The sequence below is a fragment of the Sprattus sprattus genome, assembly GCF_963457725.1.
Source record: "Sprattus sprattus genome assembly, chromosome: 1".
NCBI classification, from domain to species: Eukaryota; Metazoa; Chordata; class Actinopteri; order Clupeiformes; family Clupeidae; genus Sprattus; species Sprattus sprattus.
In genome coordinates this window covers 53,584,571-53,603,267 of record NC_137920.1, presented here as the reverse complement: position 1 = coordinate 53,603,267, position 18,697 = coordinate 53,584,571, and the positions used below count along the sequence as shown (strand labels likewise).

The 18,697-nt window shown below is 41.7% G+C and overlaps 2 protein-coding genes across 2 annotated transcripts; one reads left to right on the top strand and one right to left on the bottom strand.

The window, feature by feature from the left end:
• Nucleotides 1-260: 260 nt before the first annotated feature.
• On the bottom strand, nt 261-5,383 carry mepcea (methylphosphate capping enzyme a). The gene is made up of 5 exons (XM_080847557.1): nt 4,845-5,383; nt 2,577-4,496; nt 2,039-2,257; nt 1,267-1,390; nt 261-570 (listed from the first exon to the last, which is right to left on the bottom strand). The coding sequence occupies exons 2-5, from the start codon at nt 4,455-4,457 to the stop codon at nt 521-523; spliced, it is 2,274 nt and encodes a 757-aa protein (XP_080703683.1). The 5' UTR covers nt 4,458-4,496; nt 4,845-5,383; the 3' UTR covers nt 261-520.
• A 10,300-nt stretch (nt 5,384-15,683) lies between these two features.
• slc25a45 (solute carrier family 25 member 45) lies at nt 15,684-18,672 on the top strand. Its single transcript, XM_080847619.1, has 7 exons — nt 15,684-15,700; nt 16,291-16,427; nt 16,639-16,682; nt 16,785-16,856; nt 17,165-17,353; nt 17,692-17,944; nt 18,258-18,672. The coding sequence occupies exons 2-7, from the start codon at nt 16,391-16,393 to the stop codon at nt 18,548-18,550; spliced, it is 888 nt and encodes a 295-aa protein (XP_080703745.1). The 5' UTR covers nt 15,684-15,700; nt 16,291-16,390; the 3' UTR covers nt 18,551-18,672.
• Nucleotides 18,673-18,697: the final 25 nt, after the last annotated feature.

Genomic DNA, 18,697 nt, shown 5'->3' with positions numbered 1-18,697 from the left:
TTCCAAAGTTGAACATGACAAAATAAAAACAAACAAACAAACTGAATGAATGATAACGGGTATTAGATTACTTGAGCAAAAAAAGTAAAGGCTATCATTTTGGGTCTGTGCTTGTCACCGGCCTTCTGGCCTGTTACAAAAAAGTGACAAATTCCTCTTGTTCAAAACAAACTGATTATAACACAAAGTATGACACAAAAGGGTGATACATCTGTGTGTGTGTGTCCCCCCCCCCCCCCCCCCCCATCCTTCCCTTTGTGCAAGTCGTTTCAAAAGCTCCTACACATTTGAAAAGTTATCTCTCCTGGTTCTAATGTCGACTTTGGCCTTCAGGGAGCGGAGTCAGTCACCTCGTTTCAGTGCAACCATGTAATGTTTAGATGTCCAATTACAAAGATCTGATTGAGTTCCTCTTTTGGTCCCCGTTTCCAATTTGATGTCCCAAACCTCGGTGAAGACATGAGGCAGCCAAAGCGAAACCCAATGTCTTCTCTGGGTGTTTGGTTTTGACTGGAAGTCATCACTTGCTTGACGGTCCTTTGTGAAATAGGTAGATCGGTCTCTGAAAACCTGAAAAAACGATATAAACATTTATGAAATGAAACAAATGACAGAATCAACTAAGCTCATCACTAGCACAAAACTGACACAAAAAGGGCAGTGGCAATTTGAAGTTAGCAAACTAATAGCAATATAAAGAAATGTTTGACTGCATGGTGGCAAAACACAGCCTTCTAGCGGTCACATTTTACAGGATATAACTGCACTTCATTAAGGTCTGGACAGACATCTTCTAAGTGTAATTAATTAATATCGAGACACCTTGTTCTCCAGTTTACCTTTACCAACACCTGGCCCCAACTTGGGCTGGATGCATACATTTAATTTATCTTATGGCTTCATTGAATTGAATAGACAAGGGTTTCATTAGTTACTTATGATGCTCATTGATCTTTTGTTATAAATGTTCTAACATGCTAACATCTTCAGCTTACATCTTCACAGTTCAAAAATGGATAGTCTGTAAGTAAACTGCATTGCAGGAGAATGAAACTAATTTGTTCCATCAGGTAGGAAACTATTTTCATTAAATGATATTTATTACTACGTATTATAATACACCCGGTCCTACTTGAAGATAAAATATAAATGTAAGCAAAACCATGCCAGTGCTCAGTACAGTTATCCAGATCATGGTCACCCTGCTTGCCTACACTGGAAAACAAAAACAACTCAAGAACTCCTTGAGGCATGAGGACGGCTTACCTCGTGACAGATGCTCTGGCGTCCCAATGAACTCGTAGCTGCTGAAGCCCACCTCGCAGGTCAGGTACGTAGAGAACTGATCTGGCCTTAAGTGGATGTTGAAATAGTTCTTATAGATGGTGTCCTGGAAGACAACGCAAAAGTAGGGCGTGTAACTGCCGAGGAAAGTTACAAAAAAAGAACACAGCACGGTTTTCGGATCCTTAATCAGCAAAAGCTACGCTGACTAAAAAGCCCAAATTATGCTATCCTGACTGCAAACGGCATAAAAGCTCTGTGGGCAGCGGCTCGGTCCTGTGCGTTCCAGAAATGAAAGGCTCTGCAGTGTCTTGAAAGACTCCGCTCCTATCCACCAGACACAGAAGGGGGCTCATGCCATCACTACACGCTTTACACAGAAACCACAGCACTGTCACCATAGCTTAGGTTGGACTACAAATCACTTAATGACGTTATCCTGTCCAAGCTTCTACAGCAAAAACATCCTCATGTTAGATCATCTATTCCTCATTCCTGTACATAGTCTGAATAATAGCCAACTCCAGTGTTCTCCATTTTTGGACTACATATAGCACTGCAGTTCCCTTGCTTACTTTGCAAGTTTGGTCTAAATTTGTAAACCTCAATATGTGAATAGCTGCTCTATGAAGTGAAGCTCTGTCAAATAAGATTCATAAGAATGGAGTTTTTTTTTCCTTTCCCAATCTACTATCAGTGCAATGGTCCAAAATGGCGACCAGTTAATTAGTCTGAGCTGACTTCTCTTCCTTACCGTTAGTCTCTTCTTCCTGCCATAAGAGCTCCAGGGCTGGGGCTCCAGGATGAGGAGGCCCCCGGGTCGCAGGTGTCTGTAGGCCCTGCGGAAGAGGCGCTTCAGGCCGGCGTCGCCCCAGTTCAGGTGGACCCACTTGGTGACACTGAGACAGAGAATCACATCGTACTCCTCCTTCTCTGGGAGCAGCAGCTGGTCCGCCTCTAGAACATAGTTTCCCTGTGGATAAATAAAGAGAGGATGATGTCATTAAAGACAGAACAACTATTTATTGGACAATGATTGTTTTAAGAGCTGTTCACTAATACTGAAGCCATTTTTCCCCCTCATCGCAGTATCTGTGCGATCTTAAAACACAAGGGCCTCTTTCAAAGTGTACTTTTATCCTGACCTCTGACAGTATAAAAACTGATGAGGTAGGCTCTGAGCTTAATGTCATTATATTCCTCACTCAACCCAAAAGGTTATATGTCCCTTCAAATATGGAACACAAATGCTGGTTACGTGCTGGAAACAAATCAAAAGAAACATGTCTTACTGTGACAAAGGACACATTAGCAGGGAAGCTTCCCCGCTGTTGGCTGGGTGATCGTGGAAGAGGCGGAGCAGCAATAGGGCCTCGAGAGATGCGGAGAGACACGGGGAAGGTGCCACCACCTTTTGGGGAGCCTCTCCCGCCTCCCCCATCCTTTTTCTCACTCGTTCGTTCTTCATTCCTCTCCACCGCCCTTTGTCTCTCGTCCAAACCATTTCCTCCCTGCTCTGCTTTGTTGGACTTCAATCCCCTATCAGTCACTGGCCTCTCCTTTCGGTCTTCTTCCATGGGGTCATTTCTGTGCTCCCTCTTCTCTTCACACACACCATCCTTTCTGTCGTCCGTCACACGACCCCGCTGCCCATCCTCTTCGCCGTGCCGTCGGGCCTCGCGGGCCTGGATCTCTGAGAGGTAGTATCGGATGTTCTGCCTGGCGGCATGGATCAACCCTCCATCGATGTCCAGTCCCACGATCCTACTGGGCCGCCACTGCTTGGCAATGGACATGGTAAGGTGGCCAGTGTTGCATCCCAGGTCCAGCACAGTTTTGCCTTGGAACCACTCAGGCTTCAGCATCTCCATACGTGGGTCGTCACTCGTCCCCGGGTTTCGGTAGCCGTAATATTTGGTGTAGTTGCCATACTGGAACTTCTTCTTCGGTTGCTGGTTGGGCCCACGGTGATTGGAGTGCATCCGCCGACTGATTGTCCTCGATCCTGAGCCCACCACCGGCGTGTGGAAAGGCTGGCCGTGCTTCACCGGGGCAGGCTCCCGCCCCCTCTCTGGTCTGGGGTGCTTGGCTGGGGGGACCGACGACGCTTTCTCAGAGTTCTCAGACCTGCTGGAGACGCGGCGGCGCTTGCGCTGGCGAGTGGGCAGGTGCGGAGGAGCCGGGCCTGTCGACGAACGCACCAGCGTGGCATCCGAGCCAACTGCCACGACTTGGCCGCCGAACCTCTGCGGAGCCTGGGACTTCCTGTTGAGGAAGCTGGAGTTACTCAAGTCTTCACTGAGGGTGTCGACGGTGGCGGGCTTGGCACCTGTGGAAGGCAAAGGGTTGAGCAGGGACGCGCCCTCTGGGAGAGTGTTGCCTACCGTGGTGCCTGACAGAGGGTGTGGTAAAGATGTCGAGGGGGTTTCCTCGGCTGTAGCAGGTGCCCCCTCTACAGATCTTTCACCCTCTGAAAGCTCCAGCTGTACAGCAGCGCACAAACCGGTCGGCCCTCCTCCACCTCCTCCTCCGTGATGGCGGTTACGGTGCCGTCTTCGCCCACCACTCTTCAGTGGGGATATAAGGGCACCCGCATCTCCTGTGAAGCCACTGTTCAGATTCAGAGGATCTGTGATGTCCCTGGGGATGAGAATCTCTACAGGCTCACGACTCTTGGCTGGCAGAGGGGAGGATTTGGGCGTCTCTGCGTTCAGCGCCCGGTTCACCTCCTCGTCCAGCAGGCTGTTGAGGTTGAGCGGGTCGAAGATGTTGCCGCCCAACAGGAAGTTGGTGGGAAGGACAGGGTTGCTCTCGGAATTGGCACGTCGACGCCTCTTTCCAGACATGGGGTGCTTGAAGCCGGAGCTTAGTGTGGTGCGTCGCTTGTTGAGCTTTGGCTGTTGTGCATTTTGCTGCAGTCCACTGTTTGACTCCTGGGGATGGCCGTCACTTTTCTCCAGATCCTTGGTGTCAGAGGTATTGGCCTCCAGTGCATTTGCTGTGCTGCCCATCTCAACCTCTGTACCACCATCATCCTTGCTATTGTGTTTGACAGGAGTCTCCTCCAACATTAAAGTATTATTATTAAAGCTGCTTGTGGATTGTTGATGGGAGCCAACTGATCTCCCCTCTTGAGGCAAAACAGTCTTTTTGTCAACAGACATCTCTATCATCTTCCTTGCAACACAGTTGACATATGGTATGGCATTGACCTAAAACACAAATTAACAGTCATCAAATACTAATACAGTAATGTTTTTTCATTGACGCATAGATATGACCATGAAATAGATTGCAAGGGGATATAATATATAGCAAGCATAACCATAACATTCACATGATATGCTAGTATTGTATCTAACAAAGCAAGGGGGGGAGGGAAAGTATTGACTGTTATTAGAAGTAATACAAGTAACGTTAGGTTCTCATAATGGGCAGTTACTAACTCTACTCATACATTAACAGTGAAAATGAAAACAGGTGGCTCTGAAGACGTCATGGTAACGTTGTAGCTATGTGGCTAGACTACCATACAAGTGTTAACAGTAGTGGACACCCACCTTTGCTATGCGTGAACCCGCCTCCGGGACAGTCTATATTCTGTATATAAGTTACCCGCCTCTGCACGTCACGTTCCTCTCACAGTCATGAATAAATCATGAAACATCGAGACAGAGTTCCATTGAAGGAAAATGCACACATACGGTCAATGTTGTCGCTAAAATACCCAGCACTCTCAACACACCAGCTACAGTGGCGCTTTCTCCGCCTCCTCTTAAAGCGACACTACCTTTAGCCTCACTCGACTTATTTTTCAACATCGACAAGAAAAACAGTCGACTCAGAAGGGTTACCAAGATCACGATAGAATGTATGCAAAGCTAACGTTAACACCGCCAGCGTAACTTCAGTTAGCTAGCAGTATTGATCGTTATCTAGCTAGCTAACGTTATGTTACAAAATCAAAACATAATTTTGGAGGAGACTCCTTTAGATTAAACTGAATTTCTTTTAAAATGACATTTTCAGCAACGAAATAGTTATGTGTGATAAAGTGTATGTTAATGAGCATTATCTGTTTTCCCCCCAACTCCACTCTTCTAAGCTGCACTGACAACTTTCAACTCATCTGCAGAATCTCACAGAACGAAGGGTTTCCTTGCCTTATATATCCCAAGCGCGTGCCTGTTTAGATGGACTACCTTTACAACCAATCCTAGTGGAGCTGGACGACAGTGGTCATCCAGTAGACCAATTGCACGTGCTCTGAGGACGGTCCGCTCTTTCACAGCCCAAAGTCGGACTGTATAGTCGCCCAAAAATGCGCCTGCCACTAAATCAATCTTCCTGAACAATCCTGTATTGGATTTTACAGACTTTTTCTGATAACAATGACTTGTAAATGCAAATCCTATACAACTGCACAGACAAACAAGAGCAAAAACGTCCATATGGAAAAGCAATGTTTACATATTATCAGGCATGCCCGGACGTTTCTTCTACCCCTGCCTGGGGGTAGCTCTACTAAACAAATCACTAACCTATGTCAGGGCTCCACGGGTAAATCAAACCAACTACTATCTGTGTGTCATGTCAACGTGTTTTGTAACGTGCTTTTGATAAAAGTGAAAGAAGAATTTGTCTCATAAGCTCCAAGTGACTAGGCTATATGTTGTTTCCAGAGTCTCCACTAGGCTAGCTACATATGGTCAGGCATGATCAAGTGAACATGGGAAATGAAGTTTTCCTTGTATATTGCCGTGCTGTTCAGAATTTGGCCAGGTTTAAGTATGTAACGTAAGGCCTACATTGTCTTGCGAAAGAGAAGTTAGCCTTCATATCTACTTACCTGCTTGTCTTCGAGGCTACTTTTATCCTGTCTTTTTACTACATCCTCTCCCAAAGATAAGTGTAGGCTATTCATGTCGGGGGTGACTTTGAAGGTAAACTTTGAGATTTTGGGGATTTTCCCATTTCATTGCTACGCCACAGGTGCTGTTACCTGAATTTACCATGCATTCGCTTGTACCGCTTTCACTGTTAAACTAGAAACGGTCCCATACAGGACTCACTGACATATATGACTTCTTTGCATGCATTTTAAGTTCAAATCCTGTGTTGTCATTCAGCTATTTAGGCTATTTGGTCATATTTTGGTACTCATTTTGCATTAGCATGTACAAAAAAACATTCAGATTAAAAGGTTACGTACCATTTAGAAAATGTCTTGTGCTAGTCAGAGACAAAGTTCAGTTTTGCAACAAAAAATGAAAATGCAGAGAAATTCAGAAGGTACTTTCCTCCATGGCTTCATGGAGTACAAATTAAGTGGAAACAGTAGTGTGAACACCCCTGGTATCAATGTGGTCTACAAAATGATGCTGTATAAGGGTTTCAGGAAGAGGATTCTTTAACTGGTGGTGTTTGGGCATAAATATCCTTATTCTTAAAGATGCAGATAACTCTATTCCCCAGGCAGCTTTGGGGGCACTCTGATCACTGCTGGGTTCATCTTACTCCAACCTACAGGCCGAAACTTAAACCTGCAAAGCCTGTGGTAGGGCACAGTGAGTCAATGCTCCATAGAGGCAAAGCAGGAAGTGCCAGATTGTTTTGACTGCACCAACTGGAGTGTTTTTCAAGCGGAACCGTCAACCTGAACAAACTGACTGACTGACACTGACATCAGCTTTTGTGAAGATGTGTGTGCCAACCAAGACCTTCTGCAAATACAACAACAACAAGCCATGGCTCCCAGCCAAGACTAAAAGACTACTTTGTCAGGCCAAGGAGGATCCTACAGAAGTGGGGACAGAGCCCTGTATAAGCAGGCCAGAAACTCACTGACAAAGGAGATCAGACTGGCTAAAATAAACTCCTCTGAAAAGCTGGAAAAGGAGGTTTTCCACAGCAGGAACCTTCCCTGAAAGACCTCTTTCGAGGCCATTTTCGGGGCAAAATAGTACCTACCCCCGGATTGGTCCTTCTGTGCTGCCCTGAAACTGCTGGGTGGTGCTTGCAGTAATGGTTGACTCTTATTGGTTAAACACAATGTTAATGGAAGACAACAACAAACGCCATTTTTAAAACCAGCAAGATATACCAGAAATGATATGGTGCAGAAGTGTATTATAGCTAATATGTTTAGCTTAGTTGAGTTTACAGTCACTGAATGAACACAAGCAAAACGTCAGCTGAAATACGTATATGCTTTAAGTTATCATAGTGGTGCTGATATATTCATTTATCAAGTAATTACAGCTGCCATGTAAAATGTAACTGTCGACTCAACCTTGATGTAATTCTAGCAGACTTTGAGACAGCCCTCAGCACTGCTCCTCTCACAGCATCCTCATCCACGTTCTCCACGTTTCTACTCTTCTTTCTTTAGATGGTTATTACACCCTCCTTAACATCTATAAATACTGTATTGTACAATACTTATACATCACAATTTCATTCCCACATTATTGTTGTTTGCACTACCATACACACACACACTTGCACTTTGTGTATATGGTTTGTGTTTAACATAATCTGTGCATTGCTTGTGTATTGGGTATTGTCTGTAAATAATATGTACCACCCTGGTCACAAACTCTTTGTGACCCTCCCCTCCGGCAGAAGGCTGCGGTCCATCAGGACCAAAACCTCACGCCACCAGAGCAGCTTCTTCCCGTCTGCGGCTGGCCTCATTAACAAGGCCCTGGAGCCCAGCCCCCCAACACGGACTAATCCTGAACTCTTAATTGCACACTAGTCCTGCATTTTCCATTTAATATATTCTGTAAATTTTTAAATCTATTTTATAATTAGTTTTTCCTATGATTAATAACTTAATATGTGTATAATAACTTAATATGTGTATTGTTTATTGTGTATGTTTATTGTTTGCACCAACGTCCCACAAAAAAATCCTGGTAGGTGAAAACCTACTTGGCAGTAAAAAACCTTTCTGATTCTTATTCATTGGCTGTATTTCTTGAGAGTCCCCAATGGCCTGAACAAAATTACTTGTATGTGTTAACATACATACATAATACTGCTCTGATTCTGAAAATTTTCATGAAAACTGTGGACGATTCAAATTCAGATCTTTCACGCTGGCCAATATAGTAGCCATTAGTATGGCCGCCATTTAAACTCCCTCATCCAGATTTTCAGTATGCAGCATGTTCTCACTCAGCATGATCTGTTGGCAAACTATCACATTTTATGAACAATTGTGGCATGCATAAATTAAATATGCTTATGACTGTATCAGTGGTCAGTCATCACTGTTATTGCAAAATGTCAAATATTTCAGTGTTTTTAGCTGCACTGATTTCAGGGCTGGGTTTAGTGGATTTTGAGCTATTATTGTACAATACATAGCTTAAATAAACAGTGAACTGTCTTGTTCAGTGCCATTGGCAAAACAAATTATTCTCTTTTACTGCACTTTGACTATGACACTAACCTTTTCACAATTTCATTGTCTGATGAATTCACAAGTTCTCGAATGTATTAACTTTTGCGGATATCTAAAACAAGAAAATAAAGTGGCACCTTCTTTCTTTTTTTGGCTGGGGATCGGTGAAAGGGGGGGGGGGGGACAGCGTTGCCATGGAGACCATTCATTGGCGGTTACACAAGAGTGTGAGCTCTTGCCATGCTCCCCCTATCTTCCTAAGACTGACACACTTTTTTGTGTTTAGTCATATCACATAACATTATAGTGTAGTGCTGGTGCATTATGCAGAAAAGGATACACACAAGAAACCAATAACTTAAGTAATTTTGGTTTTACGTCAGATGAGATGTAACCTTGTCAACAACCAGTGTATATAGTTTGATTGGAGGTCTGTCCAGTTGAGAAGGAGTTAAATACAGAATGGACTTTGATTGCCTCATGTCTCTCTGTTATTCACTTCAACGACTGCTGAATGGTAGTCTGCGCAATGCTTTTTACTGGTATTATTCACTTCAATGACTACTGAATGATAGTCTGTGCAATGCTTTTTACTGGTATTATTCACTTCAATGACTGCTGAATGATAGTCTGCGCAATGCTTTTTACTGGTATTATTCACTTCAATGACTGCTGAATGATAGTCTGTGAATGCTTTTTACTGGTATTTGAATGCATTCAATGCTTTTTACTGGTATTTTCAATTGGTGTGACACAAAGGGCAGTTTGTTGGTACTTCTTCTTTTTTTTTTACTCATCATCAAAACATGGAAGAAAATAAATTCACTAAACTTTCCTCCTGGACCATGGGTTATCCCTCTATGTCCTCATTGGTATTGACCATCACGCTATAAATAAGGTAATGTTATCATCTATTGTTCTCATTGGTTTTATCATCACCCTATAAATAAGATAACGTTATCATCTATTGTCCTCGTATTGCCCCTTTCAAAGTTTATTTTGTGAATTTAAAGGCCTAATGTAAAAGCTCATGATGTAAAAAAAAAAAATGAAAATTACATACAGAAATGCTCATAATTTATATAATATATGTTTTTACACATTTTTACCAAGTTTTGTAATGACTGTCTATAAGAGGTCAATTTCATATTCAATGTTCTCACATACATATTCATTGATAAGACACAAATGGGTAGGTATTGTATTTAGTTCTGAGTGCTTTTGTGCCATGACATTGATACTGCCATTCTTTATTGGGAAATGTCTTGAGCACGAATTTTAATCATTACAATGGTGACCAGATACTACCATTGTGTTTCTTCTTACAATGTTTACATTAAGTGGAATGCAAAGGTAACAGTCTCATCACCCATTGTGCTTCTTCTAATTTAAATGTCACTGACTGACTTTTGTAACCTGGTGCTCTGAAAACGATTTTTAACTAAACATTGGCAAGAGCAGAAAACTTGATACACATTCTGTGATGAAATCAGTGTAGCAAGGTAGTAGTGGTTAAACTGAATTGGTTACACATAACTTTAGGCTATAGTTGTCATCAAAAACTAAACACCACAGGCATGTTGTGTGGCTACTGTGCACTCTCAATCCAGCCCTGAGTACTGTGCTTTCACTGTTGACATTGGGAACAGCGTCAGGTTTAACTTACCCTAACCCTCGCCTAACCCTACACAGTAAAATCTTACTGACCTAAAAAAAAATCCAGCCTCATACACCTGCTAATGGCTTTCTGTAGGCAGATATGTGTGCTGTCAGTGAGGGGGATTCAGGTGAAGTATGCACCTGGATTTGGTTTCCTAATCAGGAATGTCAGTTGTGCATTAATGGGTGCAGGATGAAACATGCTCCATCCAAGAGGAGATATATGTATGTATAATATTGGCTAGTTTATATATATGGACCATTCTACCGAATTTGTGTAAAGTGCAGTCCCTGAACAATAAAAACTATTTACAAAACAATTAAGTATTTAGCCATAGATATTAACTAAGAATAGGTTATGGTCTATTTAAACCCAAGGCATTTAATGAGATAGTGATAAGCTAAATATATACAAAGTCATCATTTATAGGGAACTTTCTATTGGGAAGTAGCTGTCCCCCACCCTGACATCTAAATTTGAATTTCTGTAAATAACACTTAAAACAATTTTTTTTTCAATAGTGTTATTTCAAAGATCTTTATGATTTAGTTTAAATAGAAGTTGTAAGATTTAGATTTATTGTGGGTTTAGTTTTTAAATAAATAAACTATACTCAAAAAATCATGTCCCCAGTTTTCATGACACTACCGAAACACAAGAGTTTTAGTCCATTGGCTGAGCCTGTGTTTTAGCCACGACCCTGCATTTTTGACCATGCAGTGACACTGCATCCCTGTCCCTCATGGTTGAATGGGCAGGGCCGCGTTTGGGCAATGGGCAGAAGGGGCTACTGCCCCGGGCCCCGGCCACTAGGGGGCCCCGGCCACTAGGGGGCCCCGGCGCGGGGGGTAAAAAAAAAAAAATTATCATATTTTGATCTTTTTAATGCATTTCCCCAGCCGTAGTGAAGTCCACGTTCTATTAGCGTAACGTGTCGTTACCGGTATCAAAGCATGTAAGACAACAATGGCTTCGCATGAAACGATAAGAAAAAACGAAAGTGGGGCTAAAAAACGAAAAATGAATGGCCCGGGGAATTTACTGTGAATTAATCCACCAGTGAAAAGATGAGGAGAGCTATTCTTAAGCGAGTGGTTGAGGTGACTAGGTTTCTGTCAGAGCGCGGTCTTTCATTCCGTGGAAGTGAAGAGACTTTCGGATCACCACGTAGCAATTACCTTGGGATACTAGAGCTTCTCAGCAAGTTTGACCGTTTCTTAGCAGAACACACATTAAGAAATATGGGAACAAGCTGGGGAAGGGGACAACCTCCTATCTCTCTAATACAATTTGTGAGTAGTTCATAGCGTTTGTAGGCTACTTGTTGTTGGTATGTTGGTACAATTGCTATGTAGGTTTTAGGCTACAGTTCCACAAAATAAATGCAAATTTCTTTTTTAAATTATGTCTGTCATAATTTAATTACCAATCCCCCTCTCTCTCTCTAACATATATCAGTAAAAATAATAGCAGTAATAATACAATATTTTATATAATTTATATATATATATTTTTAATCCCCAAAATTAGGGGGGGGGGGGGGGGGGGGGGTACATTTTTTGTAAAAAAAAATAAGTATATTGAGTAATCAACTAAAATGTTATGATACTGATTGGATTAATGTATGTTCAATGTCATCAATCAACAACTCTGGAATCAATATGATCAGTATTTTGCATTTTACAAAGAAATATTGCACTTAGATTTTGATGAATTGTATAAATTGAACTGGGAAATTTGGTAAAAATTTCATTTTTATGGATTTCATTGTGAAAACCTTCAAGAAAAATTTGTAAAAGTACTCTTCAGAGAAGGGAAGAAAACACAATCTGAACAGGTCAATAATAACACTTTTTTACTATAGTAAATGTGATGTTTCGGTAGTGACAATTTTTGGAAGAGTAAAAACATTCCAACACATTCTGAAAATACAATATAAAAATTGATGGTTCTTTTACTAGATATGGGTACTTTAGATATGGTACAATATACATACGGACAAAGTTTTGGGAATAAAACATAAACAAATTCAAACTATTTCCGACCTGACTTTGCACCAATTCGGTAGAATGGCCTATATATATATATAGAAACTAACCTTTATTGTACATACATTAATTAAATTGAGATTATCAGTTTCACTGGCATGACTTCTTTTAGGCGCTGCCTTTGATCCTCATGCCAAACTTAACAACGCTGTGGCCAATGCCATTGGATTTTTGGTGTTAGGAAAGCACTTCAACAACAGTTCAACTGACTTCCAAACACTTCTTAACCTCATTGCAGAATCTATTTTACTTGTGCGTACACCCCTTGCTCAGATAGGTTGTGTTTTCTGTTATATATACAGAATTATTGTATACCAGACAGTTTCAAAGACATGCATATCGCAAGCTTCTAAGTCAGACTAGACTGACCGTGACACATTCGTGCTTTTTTGGTCAGGTCTGTTAATATTTGTCATGTAAACATTCCTTGGTTGTTAAAGTGACATATCACCAAACCTCCACCTCTCTGTGTTCGTTCATTTCACAACAGATGTGTTGTAGGGTTCACAAGATCAAACTCCGTTGTATTCCTAGAGCTAGTCTGAGGCTATGGTAGATATGATTGTTGTTATCGAACCAAAATTAAGACATGGTGTAGAAAACTTTCACACTGCATGAGTACTTTAAAGAAATACTATGCAGCAATATACAGTTTGTTTTTATGGGCAGCTAGTTTTGGTATCGTCTTCAAATTCATACTGATATTATGGATGCTATCCATCCAGGCTATGGTATACGTATGTAATCCAGTGGTCCGGGTCGGCAACCCCCCCAAAAACACACGTACTGTAGGTGAACAGCCAACTTGCCAATTGTCCCATTAGAAAAGAAAATCTAAAAAGAGATCTCTTTATTACACTGAGACAATGAGATTAACATAAATGAAATTGGGATTTAGTCTTAAATCTCCTGCTTCTCGGATGGTCCTATGGTGTAAAAGGAGATATCGCAATGGGGTCACAAATCATGTTCATTTTTTACTAAATGTTAAGACATCTCAATATTTCCTTCTTTTGTTTCTCTCTCGAGGTTACTTTGGTGTTTGAGTGTGGGGCACACAATAAAGTACATCTTATTAGCCTATGACACTAGCCTGTTGAAAACTGTTGCGGAGAAGGATGGTTAACAGATTTTGTTTGTCAATTATGATAGATTTTTACAACAAAGTGCTTCATCTACCTTTGTCTCAAACTGTTTGTCCAAAGGAAGTTTAGGAGAAATACCTATCATTACATTGATCCATAAATGAAACAATGAGAGTCACATAGGTCTCCTGCTGCTTTAAATGCAAAGATAAAAAGATTAAATACATGATTGCATACCAAATATATATTGATGTAGTGTTAAAGAAATGCTTGTTCTTGACTTTTAGCTTTACGATATTTGTCCATGGTTCATGAGGCGGTGATCACACCGTGAGACAATACTGAGCAACTACTGTAAGCTTGCTGCCTTTCTGAGAAATCAAATCTTTCACCCAGATAAAGAAACAATCAGAGTTTCAGAGATGAAAACCTGACGTACTGCAGCCTGGACATGTTTGAGGCTGGCACTGAAACTGTGACCAGAACACTGCGGTAGGCTCTACTCTTCATGATGAAGGATCCAGAAGTGCAGAGTAGGTGTATGTGACGCCAACTCTGTTAGACACATTCTGGGATGTGGTGAGAGATGACGTTGTTCTGAAATGAACTTTGTGTGGAGTTATAAAAGAGACAGTCCACGCAGAGATTGACAGAGTGGTGGCACAATCCCGTCAGCCCAGCCTGGCAGTCAACATGCCCTATATTACCGACCAAGGCTGGTAACATTCTGCCTTTAAACACGCTCAGCATGGCACAGAGAGACACCACACTGAGGGGATATCAGATACCAGAGGTCTTTTACTTGTCTGCTCTTTTCACCACAGGTTGTAGATGGTATGCTGGTGGCAGTTGATGTACTGTGCCAAATGATTAAAAAAATACGGGTATACTTTCTGTCTTCTTTTAGGGGGCTGTGGTCATAACCAGTATCTCCTCAGTGCTGTAAGACAAGTCAAAATGGGAGACTCCAGATTTTAATCCAAATCATTTCCTTGACAGCAAGGGCTCATCTAAGAAAAGAGAGGCCTTCTTTGTTTATTCTGCAGGTATTTTATTCTGACTAGTCCTTGTACCATGCTTTATCTCTTTATATTTGATCAATTTATGTAATATTTATAGATAGATAGATAGATAGATAGATGGATACTTTATTAATCCTGAGGACAATTTCTAAATGCCATCTTAAACATGAGCAGTACACTTTTAGGTTTTTCTGTTTACTTCCTTCTTAATTTAAGTTTCATCTTACAATGAGTGATAATAAACCTGTTCCCTGTCACATCATGAGTTATCTGATATTTATTTATTTTATACACCTTTTGTAGCAATATACACAATGCTTGATTTCTCACTGTAATATTCTTTTTTTGTCACCAAATGTTTGGTTAGTCACTTTTGATAATGGCGTCTGCCAAATGCTTTAAATCTAAACATAGACATAAACATCTCATTTGTAGGCAAAAATGATTTTTCTAAACAGCAACTTACTATGTAAAGTCTACTTGATAGCATGGTGTGGTCGGTGTGACATCCAGTGTTTGTGGTTACGATCAGGGAACAGGATGTGCCTGGGAGAGCAGTTGGCCCAGCTGGAGCTATTCCTGTTCTTCACCTCGCTCCTCCAGAGATTCACCTTCTCTTCTCAAGGTGAGGTAGGGCCAAGCCTGGAGGCCCAAGAGATGACTGTGTTATCCCCCAAGCCTTTCAAAGTCTGGGTGTTGCCTCCCTGATAACACGTTCACTTTGACTCATCACCTTCAGCCTTCTTTGATGTGTGATATGTGCAACTAAGGCCAAACTGAATTCTGAAATTTTCATAGAGTATTTTACCATACGGGTGTTTATCTGTAATTGTCATATCACACTAACTATTAGGTAGCCTATCCCCTCTGAACCTGTGACCTTGTCTACCATAATGGATTTGTTGATGCCCTAATTTGATTTTAAGATCAGAATATCTGAGGATAATTGCTTTGCATTCCTATCTTGTGGAAAAATATGACATCTACGATATCATTATGATTTGCAGTGGTGTATTAGATTTGGTATGTCAAAAACCTTATTTCAAGATTATTGGCAGGCAATATTTGCACATATATGCCACAGGATGGCAGTAGTAGAACTTACTAGAAGAGCTGTCTTCGAAGTCTTCGAAACACGTAAAAATACATTTTATGGAACGCCAGCGTTTTGTAGAGCATTTCACAATGAGGTGAGCTACTTTATTACTTTATTTACTTCCTGCTGTGATTCGTGCAAACTACGTTGTGGTTCGCTGCTGACGAAGATAGAAGTATTGGTGGCTACTTAAAATCACAAAATATCTCGCAGCATTGGTTGGTATCCGCCATACGAAGGTTTAAATATGCGTCGTCAGATGTCCTGTGGAGTTTTTGCAGGATGCATATAGAGATACTTTGCAGCATCACCAAAGATTGAAAACTTGACTAACCTGAATTGTAACAACTATGTGTGCGATAAAGAGTACACATCATTGTCTCTGTAAAGTTAAGCTATATTGGTTAACCAAATATCAACAAGGGAAACTGATAATTGTTGGGCGGTATTGAAATATGAGGAATTGTAATTGGAGGCATTGGTTTAACTCGATAGCGTAAATAGGCTAACCTTAGCTACATATTTGCCATAAGTGCACCCTTAGAGAATCTTGGCTCAAAGATCAGCTTCTCACCTCTGAACTTTGCAAGCAATGAATGATGATCAATTTGCAAGCTAGCCTTTTGCAGACTTTGCAGTAGTAAATAGAATTAACAATCAAATGAGCTGCTTTTCTTTCTGTAGTATTCAAATGTCACGTCTTGTATACCGCTCGTGGACGTCATAAGAGTCAATCTGAGTGCTCTTATCCTCCTGAGCCGAGTCTACAGTGACGGAGTGCAACATGCCTCTTGTAGAGTTTGTTGCAGGATGGCTTTCAGGTAAATCTTCTTGCCAGCTAACGTCAATCCTTAGGTTTTAGTTGTTGTCATTTCAAAAGATTTACACAGCAACAATACTCATTCAATGGTCGTGATGCTTCTTTGTTAAATAGCCTAATGGTAACTACATAATGTTTAGTTTCAGAAATAGTTTATTCAAGCAATTCTCTTGAAGCTTTTTTGTCTCATGTCTGAAATTAATTAATTTCAGGTGCAGTAGGATTGACTGTGGGACACCCAATGGACACAGTAAAGGTTGGAACAGTCTTTATCATATCACATATGTAAATGATAATATTCATGTAACCCACTGAAAGAAGTGTGCAGGCCTACAGTAAATGTGTATTATCTGAATAGGTACGCATTCAGACCCAGTCCAAGTACAAAGGAATACTTGATTGTGTCTTCAGGACATATACACATGAGGGGGTAAGTGTTCAGCAGCACAGTGAAGCAAGTCACACGCTACACACTTTAATGACATTCTCATTCCTTTTACTGATATCTTACACATTAGTTAATATTACCAAAGTGCCACATAATGATATTACCATTGTCCAATGTGATTATCCAGCTAGGTTTGCCCAGAATAACAGAAAATTCCACTAGTCTATTTTCCTAGCCTCCTAGCCTATTTACAGATAGGTTGGTGATCTTGTAACCTAGTCGCCATAAAAGTTAATCAGTAACTGGTAGGTCCAATCTTTGGTAATGCTGCTTTGTCCCTTTGCAATCAGATCCCTGGCTTTTTTAAGGGCATGGCATTCCCTGTCTTGACTGTTGCCATCAGCAATTCAGTGGTCTTTGGTTCCTATAGCAACGCCTTGGATTACCTCACTCAGTCTCAACGGAATGATCGCAGCCAAGGCAACCATGCAACTGCAGCTGCTGTCTTTACAGCTGGATGCTTCTCAGGTGTTGCACAGGTAAGATGGTGCATGCTAAAAACGTCCAAGCTCTATAGTGATGCAAAGAAACACATCATTTGCACTTCGTAATTCTTTTTCACATACAGGTTCACAGGTGAATTGTACTGAAGAAATGTGCCTTCAATCATTATAATAAGCTGACTTGTGTGATTTTGAATTACTCAGTCATATAGTCTTTCTCTCTTTTAGGTTCGTATTCACTTAAGGTTCACATGGGCTAAAGCAGGTGGAGACATCTGTTAGCTTATCGCCCTAGATATTGCCTGCAGGTGAAAGCAACCCTTTAAGCTTACGTGTGTGCTAGCTGTAACTGTTGAAATGTTCTCCGTCTCCAGGTGCTAGTGACAGCTCCCATTGACCTGGTGAAAGTGCGTCTGCAGAGCCAGACTAAAGGAAGGGCTGGTTTAGGAGGAGATCGATACAGAGGCCCCATGCACTGTGTGGCCACCATCCTGAAGGAGGAGGGAGGCAGGGGACTCTTCAGGGGAATGTGGGCTCTGGCGCTGAGGGATGTGCCTTGCTATGGACTCTACTTCCTGCCCTACGAGCTGACTGTTAGGTGGCTGTCTGACAAAGGCCAACAACCAGGTCAGTAGTCACAGTCGGAGGAAATGCAAACATTAAACATAACGAGTAGATTTGATCATGGCACATGCTTAAACATATTTAAATGTTCCAGGTTTTTTTTTGTATTTATCAGTATCAGCTAGTCCATTTAAAATAATGTGCAGTGTATGTTTGAGTAACACAACAAAACTATTCATTACAATTATAAGGTTGAGCTTTATATAATATAAAGTATACATATTGTAATTGGGTTTTTGAAGTGAGGCAATTGTCATGGTGACATTTTCCCACTTTTTCAAAATAATTGCATGACGTGTTTGTTCCTTACCTGCAGGTACCTTTGCAGTGTTAATGGCGGGCGGTGTGGCCGGTGTGGTGACGTGGGCCTTTGCCACTCCCATGGACGTGGTGAAGGCCCGGCTGCAGATGGTGGGGGCCGGGGGACGGGCCTACCGGGGGGTGCTGCACTGCATCACCGAAAGCGTACGTGAGGAGGGTGTCCGGGTCTTCTTCAAGGGCCTGCTCCTCAACAGCCTCAGGGCGTTCCCGGTCAATGCGGTCACCTTCCTCAGCTACGAAAGCCTCATGAGGGCCTTAACATCGGGACCAGACGGCTCTCGCCGCTGAAACAGCCATCAGGCTGGACCTGCTCTCTTTTACCGTCAGATGAGCCATATCTGTGCATAGTACTTCCTTAACACTCCACCGCACCCAGTTGCTTATTCACAGTCAGTGGCCAAATGGGACTTGCATACTTGTGTTTTTAACAGTGCT

What these genes read in the sequence shown, in the direction of transcription:
- mepcea (XM_080847557.1), bottom strand. Translation starts at nt 4,457, where the DNA reads ATGATAGAGATGTCTGTTGACAAAAAGACTGTTTTGCCTCAAGAGGGG. An exon ending in CTAATGTGTCCTTTGTCACA is followed by an intron (nt 2,258 to 2,576) that starts GTAAGACATGTT and finishes ATTTATCCACAG; the next exon opens with GGAAACTATGTTCTAGAGGC. An exon ending in GCAGGAAGAAGAGACTAACG is followed by an intron (nt 1,391 to 2,038) that starts GTAAGGAAGAGA and finishes GTTGTCTTCCAG; the next exon opens with GACACCATCTATAAGAACTA.
- slc25a45 (XM_080847619.1), top strand. Translation starts at nt 16,391, where the DNA reads ATGCCTCTTGTAGAGTTTGTTGCAGGATGGCTTTCAG. An exon ending in TGTTGCAGGATGGCTTTCAG is followed by an intron (nt 16,428 to 16,638) that starts GTAAATCTTCTT and finishes AATTAATTTCAG; the next exon opens with GTGCAGTAGGATTGACTGTG. An exon ending in GCTTCTCAGGTGTTGCACAG is followed by an intron (nt 17,354 to 17,691) that starts GTAAGATGGTGC and finishes CTCCGTCTCCAG; the next exon opens with GTGCTAGTGACAGCTCCCAT.